General features: G+C 45.2%; 1 protein-coding gene across 1 annotated transcript in view; it reads left to right on the top strand.

Moving 5' to 3' along the window:
* The window catches only part of lrpprc (leucine-rich pentatricopeptide repeat containing), a 61,546-nt gene that overhangs the window by 19,652 nt on the left and 25,432 nt on the right, over nt 1–16,462 (top strand). The window contains exons 23-25 of the mRNA XM_041947184.1: nt 4,795–5,002; nt 10,525–10,649; nt 12,888–12,994. Coding sequence (XP_041803118.1) covers nt 4,795–5,002; nt 10,525–10,649; nt 12,888–12,994 — 440 coding nt within the window. The remainder of the gene's footprint in view (nt 1–4,794; nt 5,003–10,524; nt 10,650–12,887; nt 12,995–16,462) is intronic.

Below are 16,462 nucleotides of genomic sequence, written 5' to 3'. Positions count from 1 at the left end.
GCCGGCCATTTTCAGAATGCTACGGTGGGTTTCCCTCAGCCCATCGAAGACCCAATTACCATCAGTTTTGCCGCTCTGCTTTTTTGCACACAATGACAGGCAAAATGTTTCCCTTGTCTGTCCTCGCCTCCTCTCTCCTCCCCTTCGCTCTCTCTCCCTGTATTCGCCTCTGTCTCTCTAGCTTGACCCTCTGTCCCCCGCTCTGTCTCCAAGCATGTCATTCTCTCATTCCAAACCCCCACCCTGCCTCGTGCACATTCGCGTCAGTGAGAATTGAGAGGGGGGGGAATTACAGGACTGTGTGTATTTTTCCAGAATTACTGAAATCCGCCTTGATGCTAATGGCAGATCATGTCCGCCGAAGTGCTTGAGCATTTCACACACACACACACACACACACACACACACACACACACACACACACGCAAATTTGCATGTGAATTCAAGCAAAAGGCATTTGGTGGGCACAACGGTTGGTGTGTCCATCTGTGTGTGTGTCAGGGTGTGTATAGGCAGCGCTAACGCATTTGCCATTAGCCAGAGTGTGCATATGTAGGGGGACGCTTGTCAGCCACATTAGCACACATGGCTAACCTTGATGTTAGCCTGTCCCCACCCAGACGCTGGGCCGCTTGGCTCCCAGCACACACCAGGCCCAGCTGAAGATCATGTCTCCTGGCATCTTGCTTTATTTCTCACCCTCTCTAATGGCTTTGTTGTTTTTGCCCTTGGTTCGAAGCCTCCCATCCCGCCTCGCCAGGCAACTTTGTTTCTACCTTACTTCATCCTTTTGACTTTATCCTTATGCCTCCTTCCTTCCACCATTGCTCTTTTGCATTTCTTTAGAATTACTTCCTCTTTTTCTCACTAATTAATTTTCTTCTGCTGCCCGCGCTTATCTCCATCATGGTCCTTTAATCCTCACATCTGTTTCCACATCTGTCCTTACTTCCATCTGTGTAGCCATCCATCTCTTTGCTTGCATGTAATTCTCTTCAACACTGTTATCCATTAACTTTCACAATATATATTTAGCCATAAGTGTGAAACAAAGACAAAAATGCAAAAGTATGCATGTATCTATACTAGGGTGGGTGATATGGCCAAAATACTCCAGGGGTGGTGTTCAGGGTAGAAAGAGGAGGAGGACTCATCTGTAATCACTGTTTTTGTGTTGATATCAGTTTTACGTGTATTTGGACGTACCTGCAATATCAATAGAACAGTAGAAAACAGGACACATGCAAGCAGAAGAGTACTAGTAAGATTCAGCTCTCAGTCATAACTAATTTGACATCTTTAAGCTTCTTTTTTTTTTTTAACTTCAACCTCAACCTCAATTGGAGGTTCTCAAAGTTTTGATGAATGGTCCATTTTTCCTGAAAACGTCTCCTCAACAATACAGCGTTTTTTTTCGTCATCTACCAAAATATAGCTGTATCATTAATGACCGAACGGGATTCCTGCGACACTCACAAAGTAGTTGCCATGCAACCGATAGCTTTTGACAAGTCATCATTCCTAACCTGACAGACGCTTGTTAGGGGGCCGCAGTTTGACGCAGCAGCTGAGTAGTGTATTGAATGTAGGCTATTGAAAATGAAAGTGTTGAAATGGAATAATTGTTTCCACTGCTGACACCAGTGCCAAGTGCAGCTTAACATGCTGGTTATTACTTTTTAATGAACAATCCTGCTCACACAGAAAGCGGCAGTGAAATATAAATAATGTAAAATACGCCGTTCTTCGCTGTAGCAGTCTAAATGAAAACACAACAAAAGCTGCTCCTAAAAGTGTAGTTTGTTTGACCTTAGTCAAGTTTTTTTTCCAACCAAGGAAAGCCTGCAGATACAAATGCTGTATTATTAGATTACCTTTGTGTATATCCCATGCCAGAACAAGATACATACTTTTCGACATGGGCTTCAAGAGCCTGAACACTCCGTTCACCTCCTACCTTCGCTTCTCTTCCTCCATTTTTTAAATACACCTCTCCTCTATCACCAAGCGTCTCTTTGACCTGCCCTTGCCCCTCTGCCTCCATCCGTCCATCCTCCCACTTTGGTAAACACAACTTGTTCTGGCTTTTCGGTGGTCCTGAAGTCATCTTTGATGTGTGTGTGTGTCTGTGTGCTTGTGTGTGTTTTGGGAAAGAGACATCACTAGCAGTCAAGTCATGGAACATTAGATGAACCATTGGGCTGTGTGATGTTTGTTTACCTGGCCTGTCTGCATCCCCATCTTTTGATGTGTGTGTATGTGGTCTGGCTCGCTTTGCTGGCCACGATGCTCGGCTGAGCTGATGGATATGCATACTGGCTAAACTGACGGATAAAGGGAAAGAGATGGAGGAGGAACGAGGGGTGTGGGGGGGGTAGGGTTGGATGGTGGACGAAGGGATGTTAGCTAGTGTAGCTCCATTTGGGCAGATCAACTCCAAGCCATTGGTCTCAGTGATTAGCGGGTCTGTCAGAGAGTGATGGAGAGAGGCATGGAGACATGGAGAGAGACACATGGAGTCAGAGAGCGAGAGTAAGATACATCTGAACTGATAAACAGTACAGACTTGACAGCAGGTCAGGTCATTGCAGGGCAATTGTTTGGTGCTGATACCACCATTTGCGATCTGATTGTTTTTCCCCTGCATGTTACTGTTCACTTTAGTTTCAGTCTCTTTTCCCTCTTTGCACTATTCGCTCAAATATAAATGGACCTCAATTATAAGACAACCCCAGATAAAATACTAATATGTACTCCAACCTCATTCCAAAAAAATTGGGCCACTGTGTTAAACATAAATAAAACAGAATGTGAAAACTTGAAAACAGCACAAAGACAATATGTTTTAGTGTTTGACCTCATTAACTTCATTGATTTTTGTAAATATCTGCTGAATTTGATGCAGCAACACGTTTCAAACAAGTCGGGACAGGAGCAACAAAAGACTGGGAAAGTTGTGGAACGCTCCAAAAACACCTGTTTGGAACGTTCCACAGGTAAACAGGGTGATGTTATCTGTAAGCACAGTTGTTTTTTTTTTGTTTTTATTTACATTTTACACGGCGTCCCAGCTTTTTTGGAATCAGGGTTGTGTATATATAGACTCAGCTCTGGGTTTGGATGGTAAAGGTCTTCTGGGAACGCTTCTTTGCTTCATGCCTCCTGCGAAGTAGCTGCAGATGTTTGGCCTGAAAATGCTCAGTTAAGTTATTCTTTATCTTAATTGGATCATTTTTATTCTGTGCTTGTTGAGCTAAATCACGTCACAGTGGAGGAAAAGGGAAGCACTGAATTCCATTGTTCTAATGTTGCAGCCTTAGAGATCCTGTATAGCTATAGTGGTGACAGTGTGATACACCATCACACCAGTGACAGGGAGCACTGTAGCGTCAGGGTTTGTCCTTTCCCTTTCTTCATCACTCTTGCCAAGCTCTCATCCGGCTAACCAGACTTATCCCACTGACAAGCCTCATCACCCTCTCATTGTGCTCCCTTTATCTCCCCCCTCGTTCAGCAGTGTCTCCTCCATTGCCAGCCACCCCTACTCCACCCTTCCCTCCTCTATTTTCCCCTGTCCCATTAAATCTGTGACAGTCTTTGGTTCCCATCGCCATAACAACTGGCACAGAGAGGTGGAGAGATGGAGAGACAGACTGAAATTAGGATGCCAAAGCACTCACCAGTGGCCCTGTCCCTCAGCCCATGAGTGTGTGTGTGTTTGTGTGTGTGTCTGAATGTGTGTTCCCAGTAGACAGTGACACTCCTGTTGGAGGGGTTTTGTTATATTACCAGCTAAGTCTGTGTTAGTATCATTAGACCCACATTTGTTCACTTCTTTTTCACGCTTTTTTTAATGTTTTTGTCTCCATGTTTGTTGCAAACATAAGGAGCAAGGATTTTAGTTGAGTGAATTTTAAGTAAGGGGCCGATATTGCCCTGCAGTTGGAGGACTGGCTTTATGCACATTATTCAAATATATTCTGTGTATCTGCATCTCTCCATCTCCTCCCTTCCTCTTGATCGTTCTGTATAGATTAGTGTCTGTGGTGGAGAGCGGCTGTATCGCTGTCAGCCCATTAGCAGCTGTCTAAATAGACAGTAAACGCATCTTAATTACCTTACCCTGATTCACCACATATACACACACATACACACACGCTTTTCACCATTTAGCCCCTAGTGTTGGCCAGATGGGCGCGTGGCCCGGTAAAAAGCCCTCCATTACCGGCTGGACTTGACCAAACTGATCCACCCCTCAGCCCGCTTACAGGGGTCTCTCTGGGGCCACGGCGGGCCCTTGTTGCCACATACCTATAATTTAGCCCCCCAAGTGCTTTCTACATGGCCACGGCAAAAAGCCGGCCTCCATTGTAGGGGTCCGGTAATTGTAGTCTCGTTTAGAAAACCGCAAGTAGCAATTAGCGCAGAGTTGGCATTATACGGGGTTGGATTTGCATCCCCGCTGGGTGCAAAATGCTGTTTTAATATGGGTTTGTTTTCCCCACATGGAATTAGCTAAAGGGGCCTTTTATCATATTCACACACCCTACTCTTCTGCCAGCCAAGCTCTGCCCACCTCTCGCTTTCTCTCTCCTCATCTCTCTGCATTATCTCTCTTTCTCCTTGTCTTTTGTTCCTTTCATTCGTCCTTTACCTCCAAATCACTCTCGCCATCACTTCTCTCTCGCCCAGTCGCCTCACCAAAACACGCTGAGAGACGTGGGAACACGCATTGCTGATGAGAACATTTCTGCACATTTAACGTCTTCGTCTCACTTTCCTCCTCCGTCACAGAGGCGGTGGACATCCTGAAGGAGATGAAAGAGAAGGAGGTGGTGGTGGATGACACAAACCTCTCCATGCTGGTTCACATGCTCAATGGCTTAGCGGCCAAGGGCAACGTCCCCACCATCCGACGGCTGCAGGACACCATCTTCACCCTCGGACTGGCAATGCCGACCACCAATCTGTGCTCTCCTCTGATTACTGCCTACCTGCACAGGTAAAACGAACTCTGACTGTGTTACAAATCACAAAAACACTGATTCATACACACACACAGAAACACACTTTAGGCTTGTAGACACTGGTTTGATATTAAAACATTAGTTTGCATTATCATATGTTTTATTTCTATGGCTGAAGCTGCCAACCAGCTCACTTTTATTGTCATATTTGTGTCTTTATCTGCCAAATCCAGTTGCCAGGTGTGTGTATGTATGTGTGTCTCGATGAGTCACTCATCCCTCCCTATGATCATAGCTGAGGTTACATTCCGGGTCAGCGATTCAGACAGAGAGAGGATGTGGAAATTGCTCATTCGTGTGTTTGTGTGTGTGTGTGTGTGTGTGTGTGTGTGTTGTGCATTAGAGCCAGGTTTTGTTTGAGGATTCGCCAGCTGTAACTCCCAAGCTCTCCCATGAGCCCCCACCCCTGATCTCGTGAAACACCCACTGCTATAGTCCAAGGTGTGAGTGTGTGTTTGTGTGGCGGGAAATGGCCAAGCCTGTTCCCATAATGCAAATATGCAAATGAGCGCTACCAAACACGGGCTGTGGGGTCAGTGGTACTGCCCCACCCCTCAACTCTGTTCCAGTATGTGTGCGTTATTCAGTGTATGTGTGTTCTATTTGTCAGAGCAGCTTTTAAGTAGATCAACTCATTAGCATGTTAATTATGTACAGAGCACTAATTGCTGGATTTACCACAGCCACACAGTGCGCCGTTAGGGGCCCGCCACTATGCGCACACACACGCACACTCCCAACATGCTTTCATACACACTGTTTACCTCCGGCGTACATGCTGCTGTAGAGGTAAACCTTTACACATGAAGCACGTCCGCACACACACATGCTCAGACGCTCACACACCGCCGCTCCCCTGCCGCTGTTTGTTTTGCTGTAAGTCTGGTCTCTGGCACAAACAGAGTTTCCAGGTTCACTCGTTAATCACTGCCTCTGTGAGATTAGCAGGCTAATTTACTCCTGGGTCATCAACAGCAGCCAACACACACACACACCAGCTTACCGCAGCCCTGTTCACAAATCAAGTGCCAGTTGTACTTCCTCCAAATGATACTGCAGTGAACACACACTAATGAACACAAGTGAACCAGCTACCTGCTGGTGTTCTATCATCATCTGTCATGTGTTATTGGTACATTTGTATGTGTGTGTGTGTGTGTGTGTGTGTTTTTTTTGTTTTTTTTTTGTGCTGGCTGGTTGTCAAGGTTTGGAAATATTCAACAAACCAAAGGTGGAACCTGATGTGCAGATGAAATCTGTGTGAGAGAGTGGTCCACTTCAACAGAACAAAGGGTGGATTGGTCCTGTTTACCTTTATTAAACAACAGTAGCAACATTTTTTAAACTTCTTCTACTTTTAACTCTCTTAACCAGCTTTTTTTTTAGCAGATTCCTCCCTGCAGGAGTGCGTTAATGACTGGATGGCTCATCTCTACTCTAAAACATCAGTTTTACTGAATAGCCTTGAAAATTCTTCACAGAATGGAACTAATCGTGATCATGACTCTTAAACTAATTATCAGTATTACACAGTGCACATATAAGGCTGTAGTACTCTTGTTTCATGATGAAACCTGTGGTGTTAAAGGTGGGTTGAGCCATTTTGTAGAAAGACTGTTGATATTACCATCTCCCCTCCCCTTCCTCTTGTCCTGTGCGCGAACGCCACCTGTTGCTGATTGGCTAGAATAGTGCTGCTGTCTCGTGGTGTCTAGCTAGAAGATATTTACTGAACTTCAAGTGCAAATATCACCATCATCTTTTTCCAGAATGACTCACACTTCTTGTGAAAGGCTTTTTGGAAATACATAATCGTATACGTTTGTCTTGTGGAGATACATAAAGAATGTGTAATGTTTTTGGAGTGTAACACGGATTAAACATGTGGTTCCTGCAGTGGTTCAGCCAAGCTTCAGGGCAGGTTTGAGCACCACGACACTTGACTTTTGCGCTCCAGCTGATTCCATCTCCTTGCTCTCTCCCCCGCTTTATCTTTTATCTTCTTTCGTTTGTCTCCACCTCTTCATTCCGTCAGTCAGCGGACAAACAGACAGTCGGGAGGAGGAGGGACGGAGGGAAGCGATAAAAAGAGGACAAAGCAGGCATCACTCCCGCCTGCACCCGTCTCATCGCTGCGTCAGCGCTAATGACTTAATGAACACTTCTCCGGCAGATTAGCCCTTGACAGCCCGTCATATGCGCCGCCCCGTTAGCCTTCAGCTCAGTGTTGTGTGTGCTAACCTGCTGCTATGCTAGCTGGCAGGTTGCTCAGATTGCCACATCCTTATGGAAGTGATTAGTGACAGAAAATGCTAATGAGTCAAACAAAATGAAGAGCTGGCAGGACATGTATGATAAGACAGAAACTGTGGCAATAGAGGAGGAGGAGGAGTTGTGAGGGGGATTAGAGAGCTGATGGGAGATGAGTGGTTCAGAGGAAAAATACCTCATTGACTTCCACTCTTTTCTGCTGTCTTACATTGTGTGTACATAGAGTGAGGCCTGGTGAGAGGAGAACATCCCATTGCTAAGAAGCGCAGTTGAAAAGAAAGACCTTTAGCAGAAAAATGGAAGGAGCAAAAGGTGAGACATAGAAGTAAATCGTGAAGATGAAAAGATGGAAGACACGATTGTTAGCTCCAGCTCAGCACAGCTCCATTAGCTATTCATCTCGACCACGACTATGTGTGTTGTGAAAGGCGTCGCTCATCATAATATAATTGTCACTTGACTCTTCCCCTCGGCTCTATGGGCTTCCGTTAGCTCATTGTTTTGGTTTTCTGGCCCGCAAACTCTCATCAACCTTGTTTCCTGCTGCAGGCGTTGACTGCTTTCAGCTAGAAAGCTCTGATGAGCCCACTGTGCACTGTAAGCCAAGCAAGCACCCAACGGCAGACGAGTTGTCGAGTTGTGGTGAAGGTATTCAAGCATTTAGCATCAAAACAGCCAGACATTTCCGTTAGCAGTTGGTGGAGAGCAAATGGAGCTAAAACAGAGTGGATATTGGACTTGTATTGATCAGGTGGCCAGAAACACAACTCCAAATAAATGCTAATGTTGCTGTGTGTTTGCTCGATGTGCAAATACTGCAGGCAGCTGTCAGCCAACACGTCTGCCGCATCAACATTATGTGGTGATGTGTGCCGATATGTCAAATGTTGTGTTGTCAGCTTGTTCAGTTTTTCATTAGCCAGTACCTACATGGCTAATGTGAGCATTCACCTGTGAGGGCACTGGCATAAACATTAGCAAGTGCCATTCTTCAACACATGTAACAGTGGGCTAGTGGTGTCACGATCGCAGTCTCATTTGCGTTTCGAGACACAGACACCTCGTCCTCCCCCTCGCAAGGACAGTGGCTTGATAACAGGCCTGCCGATCTCCTCTGAACAAAAGAGGAGGACGGAGGGGGGGGGTGGGGGCTTCCTTGTCTAATCCTTCAGGTTTCCACTGAGCAAAGCGCTCTTTTTTCTTTCTTTTTTTTTCAGGGCTTAATTGGCTGGAAAGTGGCTGACATGCAAAGTTGAGGACATTAACAGGGCTGTGCGCCGCAGTAAATGGCAACGCAAAGTGACAGTTAAATTGTACCTAGGGGAAATTATCCATCTTTCGACATCCTTAGCTCTTTTTTGGGGTGGATCGGTGGGCGGAGAGTAGGGGAGAGGGGAGGAAGGTAGAGAGGGTGTAATTGCAACGCCAGGCCCTTTTTTTCCAAGAGTGATGTGATGGTTTTTTTTTTTTTTTTTGAAGATATCTCATTAGGAAGGAGGGATTATAAGTAGCTGTGCAGGAGCTTGATGGAGGAATGAATGAGGTGGACAGAAAGAAGGGGTGAAACAAATGTGGAGAAGAAGTTTTTACTTGGTCTCAATGTATAGAATGGCTCCAGTATAAAGCCACATGCACCACACCACAGCAGTTATGATGATCATGAATATAAGCCACATTACTATGATTATAAGCTGCTTTCTGCGCTTTTTTTCTCGTCCTTTTCTCATTTTTTGAGTAAATTATGTACCCGATACCCCCCCCCTTCGGTCTCATTCTTCTCTTATTTCCAGAAATCTCTCCTCTGTGTTGTTCAATCAGACTGTTGTGCAGTTGAACAGCCTCTTGACTGGCGCTGCTGAATAATGTTGTCCCTCTTCATTTCAAATAGTGGACCCCTTTACCTTCCAACCCTAATCACTCCATTCCTCCTCCCTCCATCGCTCCCTCCTTTTTCTGCCTCACAGAAGCCAACCTCAAAGGTCATACCATTTCCTGTTTTTTTTTTTTGTTTTTTTTGTTGTTTTTTTCCGGGTTGTTGGGCTTTCTGGGCATATTTCTCTTATCCACTTGTCTAATTGATAAGAGGAGAAAACACTTCAGAAATTATACCTGTTCGCTCTCAATCTCTGTCTCTCTCACGCTCTGTCCATCTGTCTCTTTTTCACTCACTTGCTCTGCCACCCACCTCCCCCATGGGTGCCCTATCTGCTTTGACCTCTGTGTGATTGACATGGTAATTACCCAATCAACAGATTGATGGCAGCGCTGTCACAATAGAGGGGATTGAAGTGGTCTCTCTCTCCCTCCCCTTTCTCTCAGCTTCTCGTTCGCTTGCTTCCTTTCCCCGTCTCTCTCTGTGCTTGTCTCGTTATCACTCCATCAGGTGCACTCATCCTCCCTCTACGCACTCTTTTGTGTGTTCCTCCGCTCAGGAGGGATAGGAGGATAGATTGAGCAAGAAAATGGTGACATGAGACGAAGGCAGCGAGCTGGTGGTGGTGGTGGTGATGGGGGTCTCTAATGTTGTTGCTATATTTCTGCTAAATTGCTCAGCTGGGGGGCAAGGTCGTCAGAGGTGATTGAGAGCTGACAGCTTGAAATCAAAAGGAAGATGGTGAGAAGGAGAAGAAGAGAGAGGATCAGGAGGAAAGGGAAATGAGAGGAAGAGGAAATGAGGGGAGGTTAAAGGGGGTTGGAGAAGACAAAAGAGGAGAAAGAACGAGCGAAGTTGGAAGGCGCGAGAGGAGCCGAGCGGAGAGGGTAAAGATCAGTCCAGTCCTTTTGTCTGTTGCACTGCTTCCCCTCTAAAAGCCTGTCCAGAGAGACATTAGCCCCTCGCAGACAGGTGTGTGAGAGTGTGCAAGACTGTGTGAGAATGATGTATTGGGGCCAAAAGGCTTCATCACCCAGAGTTGTGCTGTCATGAATTCAAAGACCTGCATTGTTGTAGTGGGTTATAGCGCTCAAACGGGAGGTCACAGGGTTAACACCCCATGATACACTCTCTATTCTCTACCGACACAATCCTGCACATGACTGATTGGACAGACCTGACATCTAACTCGCTCTCTGTTCTTTCTCCTTCTGTGTGTGTGTGTGTGTGTGTGTGTGTGTGTGTGTGTGTGTGTGTGTGTGTGTGTGTGTGTGTGTGTGTGTGTGTGTGTGTGTGTGTGTGTGTGTGTGTGTGTGTGTGTGTGTGTGTGTGTCTGTGGACGCATACCTGCAGCAATGACCTGGCTGGAGCTCTAGATGCAGCAGTGGAGTGTCAGAAGCTCTACAAGCGCCTGCCTCGCATCCACGACATCATTATTGGTCTTGTGGAGAAAGGAGACACCGAACTGCTGCAGAAAGGTAACACACATCTCTAACTTACATGCCTCGTCCTTCAGTCTTCTTGTTCTGATCCATCAATCTCGTGCTAAACTGGTTCAAGCTTTTCAAATATGAAGATTTGCTGATTTTCTCAGATTTCTCATTCTTAATTGGATAACATTACTTTTTCAACTTTTCTTTTCTTGCAATATAAGCAGTTTAAAGACATAACCGTCTGGAAACATGTCATGGGTATTTGTCTCGATTTTGGGACAATTTATAGACTAAAACCTATTGATCAATCATACAGATATGAGACACTAGCAGGTGATGAACGTGATCATTTGTGGCTTCATCAACAAAATAACCAGGTTCACGCAGGATCCCCACGTTCTCTTCATTGAGCACTGATTTTTTTAAATGAATATTTTTGGGGTTGCATTTTATGGATTTGAACTTGGGACGCTACGATTCATCAAAGTCAAGTCAAAGTCAAAGTCAGCTTTATTGTCAATTCTGCAGTATGTACAGGACAAACAGAGAATCGAAATTGCGTTACTCTTCAACCCTTTGTGACAGGACATATATTAAAAAGAGATAAATAAAAACTGTACATTCATGGTCAGCACCTTAAGCCCCTAGAACATCAGGATGCCCCAGAACCACGATTCTTAAAAAAGCACAAACATCATACTCTGCTTGATCAAACTTTCTGTTTCTCCTGGTTGACTCTATCCTTCTGTTATTCATTCCTATGTGTGGGCGGAGGGAGCGAATCCAAAGTGCGGGCGTACAGTGTTTGCATTAAACTTGCACATAAAAAAAGCGGCAACAAATCAAAGAGTGTGTAAGAGGACCAGAGAATGAGAAAGGTGTAGACTGGAGTCGTGGTGAAGCACGTCGGCCGATCACGTTTTGAACAGTCTCCCTGCGCGTCGACAGCGGCTCGGTCAAAAGGTCAAGTTCAATGTGCCTCAGGGGCAAGTGGCTGTGGAGTGCGTAAAGGTTGCAACCGTGCAGTGGAGCACCTCTCCACCTCCCCATTCACCCACACCCTCATCATTCACCACTCCCTCCACCCTCATCTCTGGACTCCTCTACCCCCACCTCGCAGAAAGGCGACAGACCCTCAGAGTCAGTCGCTGCACCCTCAAAAATCAAAATGACTTTTACAGTGAATATCTGACAGAGGCCATCATGTGAACCAGTGCCAACTATTCAGTGGATCTTGAAATAATAAATGATTTTGTCTCCCACTCCTTCACATAAAGCAGTAGAGAGAGATGACTTCTGACACAAACCTTGAGTCGCACTTGACCTGATGGCATTATAAGTACACATTGAGTGCCGCAGCCTGCTGCACCGTGGCTTGCTCCTATGGACCTATCTTGTTGTGACGCATGAATAGTCACCTTAAAATTCATCGTCTGAAAAAAAGCAATTGTACTGGAACCATCAAATGAGCAGACTTCCAGCAGACCGGCCTTCGGTGGTCCAAAACTCTCTAAAAGCATGACATGCCTCGTGAAAAGATCTTGACTCACATGTCTTGACCTTCGCTTGGGTTCAAGCGTCAACAAAAAAGTAAGCTGTATGGTTTTTGTGAGGTTTTGACAACCACAGCAGCCACTGAAGCAAAAAAAAGGTCGTCATAAATGCTTTTAACTTGGAAGTTTATGTCATGGAAAAGTCTACAGGAGCGAGAAGAAAAGCGATTTAATTTATGCACCCTACTTAGTCCAACTGGTTTGAAACTCGTCTGCAAACTTGTCTGCATGAGATGTGGACCATGAACTAATTTAATTGTTAAAGTTCAAAAAGCAAAATCACAGCACGTTGTTTTTTTTCTGTTGACTTCAGATGACAACAAGTGAAGGAAGAGGGATTATTCTTTTCCTCCTCTGCTTCGCTGAATATGCAGGTCCATTTAGATGACTGAAAGTTTGCATTGTCTGTGTGTGTGTGTGTGTGTGTGTGTTTGTGTGTGTGTGTCTGTGTGGTACCTGTCCTGAAGCTGCTGGACAGAGATAGTACGTAACGCTGAGCAGAGCGCTTTAGCAAGTTTACCATGAGAGCTTAGGCTTTCATTCGGGACTTATGTGTGTGTTTGTTTGAGAGCAGGCTTGATATGGCTGCTTTGTGCCTGTGCCAAATAATGGAATCAGAAGGAAAAGATGAAGTGTGGGGAGTGTTTGTTCACCTTGCAGCCATTTTTATTCATGACCTTTCTCTGCTCGGTTTCCCCCGTCTGTCTGTGGCTTTGTCTTTTCTCCTCAGCCATGGACTTTGTGAGTCAGACTCAAGGAGAGATGGCCATGCTGTATGATCTGTTCTTTGCGTTCCTGCAGGCGGGTCGCTACCGTGAGGCTCGCAAAGTCATTGAGGTAAACGCAAACGCACACGCACACACACACCACACACACCACACACGGATCTGTGGGAGCCGAGTTGGTTCTGTGATACAGTTTCATGCTGAAACTAATGTACAACCCTGATTCCAAAAAAGCTGGGACGCTGTGTAAAATGGAAATAAAACCAGACTTCAATCATTTACAAGCAAACTGTGTTCACTGACAACAGTTTTACAAAGTGTTCCTGAGCCCATGCAGTAACATCCTTTATCCAATCATGTGTTCACAAAGTGGTGAACCTTGCCTTTGAACAACTGAGCCTTTCCAAGATGCTCCTTTCATGCCCAATCATGATGCTATCACCTGTTACCAATCAACCTGTTTACCTGTGGAATGATCCAAACAGGTGTTTTTGGATCATTCCACATGACTCCTGTCCCGACTTTTTTGAAACGTGTTGCTGCATCAAATTATTTGATATTTACACAAATCTATGAAGTTGATGCGGTCAAACATTAAATATATTGTCTTTGTACTGTTTCCAATTGAGTATGTGTCAAAAAAGGACTAGCAAGTGATCATATTCTGTTTTATTTATATTCAACACAGCGTAATCCTAGTTCTCAAAAAGTTGTTGTTTCCAAAGTTGTTGCTGTTATTTCATCAGTTCTCACTACTGTCTGAGAGCCAAGAGTATCACGTCTGCAGTGATTGGATGTACTGTACTTGAGTACAAAGTTGAGGTACTTGTACTTTAAGTCTTTTCATGGCACTCTCTACTTCTACTCCTTTACAATTCAGTACAAAGTGACATTGTCGCATTACTTCACTACATTTATCTGACAACGTATGAAGAGCTTAAAATATACCTACTTTATATCTAAAAAATATGTTACGGTTATGGTCGAGAGAGATTTGGGGTGCTTGTCAAAAGGAAAGGCGAGAGGGTGCAGGTCGGCAAGTCTAGGCGGCAAAGAGAAATAGAGAAGTTAGTAAAGGAAAGGAGGCAGTTAAGAAAGCAGTGGAGGAAGGCGACAGAAGAAGAAAGGGAGGGAATTAAGGTGTTGCAGGAGGAACTGAGAAGCAGGTTAGCAGTACTCAGAAGGGCAGAACACCTTAGGGAGAAGAGAAAGAAGAAGGAACGTGCAAGGTCAGCATTTTTTAGGAACCCCTTTAATTTTGTGAAAGGCTTGTTTAATCAAGAAAAAGGAGGGCAACTTAAGGCAACGAAATCAGAGATTGAACAGTATTTGAAGTCGACGTATTCAGATTCAAAGGAGAATAGGAACATAGGTCTTCCACCTGACATGCCACCGTTAGGGGAAGTGGAGCAGGAGATGGATGTGAGCCCACCTAGGTGGAGAGAAGTGGTGGAGGTGGTTAGGCGTGCAAAGGCTTCTTCGGCCCCAGGGCCTAATGGAGTCCCCTACCGTGTCTATAAGAGTGCACCTAGCATCTTGAGGACACTATGGAGATACCTGAGAATAGTTTGGGAGAAACAAAGTATTCCAAGAGCATGGCGCAGGGCAGGAGGTGTCTTCATCCCTAAGGAGAAGGAGTCATCGGACCTTAGCCAGTTTCGGATGATTTCTCTCCTAAATGTTGAGGGAAAGATTTTCTTTAGTATCGTAGCACAGAGGCTGGCTAAATACTTAGAAAGGAATGGTATGATAGATACGACAGTGCAAAAAGCAGGGATACCAGGATTAACGGGATGCTTAGAGCATACTAGCATGATTTGGCATCAGATTCAGACAGCTAAGAGGGAGAAAAGAGACTTGAATGTTGTATTTTTAGATCTGGCTAATGCGTTTGGGTCAGTGCCACACAACCTTATTTGGAGTTCCTTTGACTACTTTAAAGTGCCGGAGATAGTTGTTAACTTGGTGAAAGCATATTTCCAAGACATCAGACTGTGTGCAAGTATCGCAGAGCTCACAACAGGCTGGCAAAGATTGGAGGTTGGTATTATGGCAGGATGTACAGTGTCCCCGCTAGCTTTCACAATGGCTATGGAGGTAATTATGAGGGCTTCCAAGTGGGTCGTAGGTGGAGAGAGACGGCAGAATGGAATGCGTCTTCCACCAATTAGGGCTTATATGGATGATATGACACTGCTAACTTCAACAGTGCCATGTACAAGGAGGTTGTTAGATAAAGTCAATCAGAATCTCAAGTGGGCTAGTATGAAGATTAAGCCTAGTAAGTCAAGGAGTATTTCAATATACAGAGGGAAAGTAAGTGATAGAAAGTTTGCTATAGATGGTGAGGAAATCCCAACAATTAGGGAGAAATCAGTTAAGAGTCTCGGACGGTGGTACAATGTGGACCTGAATGATGCTGAACAGGTTGTGCAATTTAGAAAGGATGTTGCAGAAGGGCTGGAGAGAATAGATAAATCAGGGCTCCCAGGAAAACTGAGGTTGTGGTGCTTGCAGTTTGGCTTGTATCCTAGGTTAATGTGGCCAATGTCAGTATATGAAGTCCCATTATCTGTAGCAGAGAGAATGGAAAGGCTAGTTAGCTCTTATATTAGAAAATGGTTGGGTGCTCCCAGGTGCTTAAGCAATGTAGCTTTGTATGGGAAAGGAATGCTTCAGCTGCCAGTATCCAGTCTAACAGAGGAGTTTAAATGCACTAAGGTTAGGACAGAACTTTTATTATCTGGGAGTAAGGACATGTTAGTTAGCAATGTGGTTCCGAATCCTTCTGGGGGGAGGAAATGGAACCCAAGGGCAGCAGTGCAGGAGGCAGAGGCAGCTCTTAGGCATGCAGAAATAGTAGGAAATGTTCAATTTGGCCGGGGAGGCTTGGGGCTTGGCCCAGGCAAACCAGTGTGGAATAAAGCAGGTCTAAAGGAGAAAAGAAAGCTTGTAGTGGAACAGGTGCGTAGGCAGGAGGAGTTGTTAAGAGGGGCAAAAGCAGTTGGTCAAGCCAAACAGGGACAATGGTTGAATTGGGAAGGTGTTGAGAAGAGGAAACTTAGTTGGAGGGACCTGTGGAATATGGAGGAAGGCCGTATTAAATTTCTGATAGGGGCGACATACGATGTGTTGCCAACCCCGCAGAACCTAAGTCTCTGGGTACAGGGCGATCAATCGTGCCCACTCTGCTCAGGTACAGCAAGTTTAAAGCACATTTTGTCAGGTTGTAGCATTAGCTTATCACAAGGCCGGTATACATGGCGGCATAATCAGGTGCTGAGAAGCTTAGCCGCAGGCATTGAAGAGAGAAGGAAGCAGGTGAATTCTGGAAGTTCTAGAAAGGAGAGGTTAGATGTGCAGTTTGTTCGAGAGGGGGAGAAAAATAGAGCTGCTAAGTCAGGGAGAAAGCAGGTAGGTGGCTGCCTGGTAGGGGCTGATGATTGGCAAATGCAGGTCGACTTGGGAGGAAAGCTAGTTGTGCCCCAGGAAATAGTTTATAGTAATCTGAGGCCGGACATTGTCTTATGGTCCATGAGTAAAAAGACTGTGTATTTTATTGAGTTAACAGTCCCTTGGG

Source organism: Chelmon rostratus, chromosome 11 (genome assembly GCF_017976325.1).
Source record: "Chelmon rostratus isolate fCheRos1 chromosome 11, fCheRos1.pri, whole genome shotgun sequence".
NCBI lineage: Eukaryota > Metazoa > Chordata > Actinopteri > Chaetodontiformes > Chaetodontidae > Chelmon > Chelmon rostratus.
Note: the sequence above shows the minus strand (reverse complement) of the source record. Positions and strands in the feature narration are given on the sequence as shown.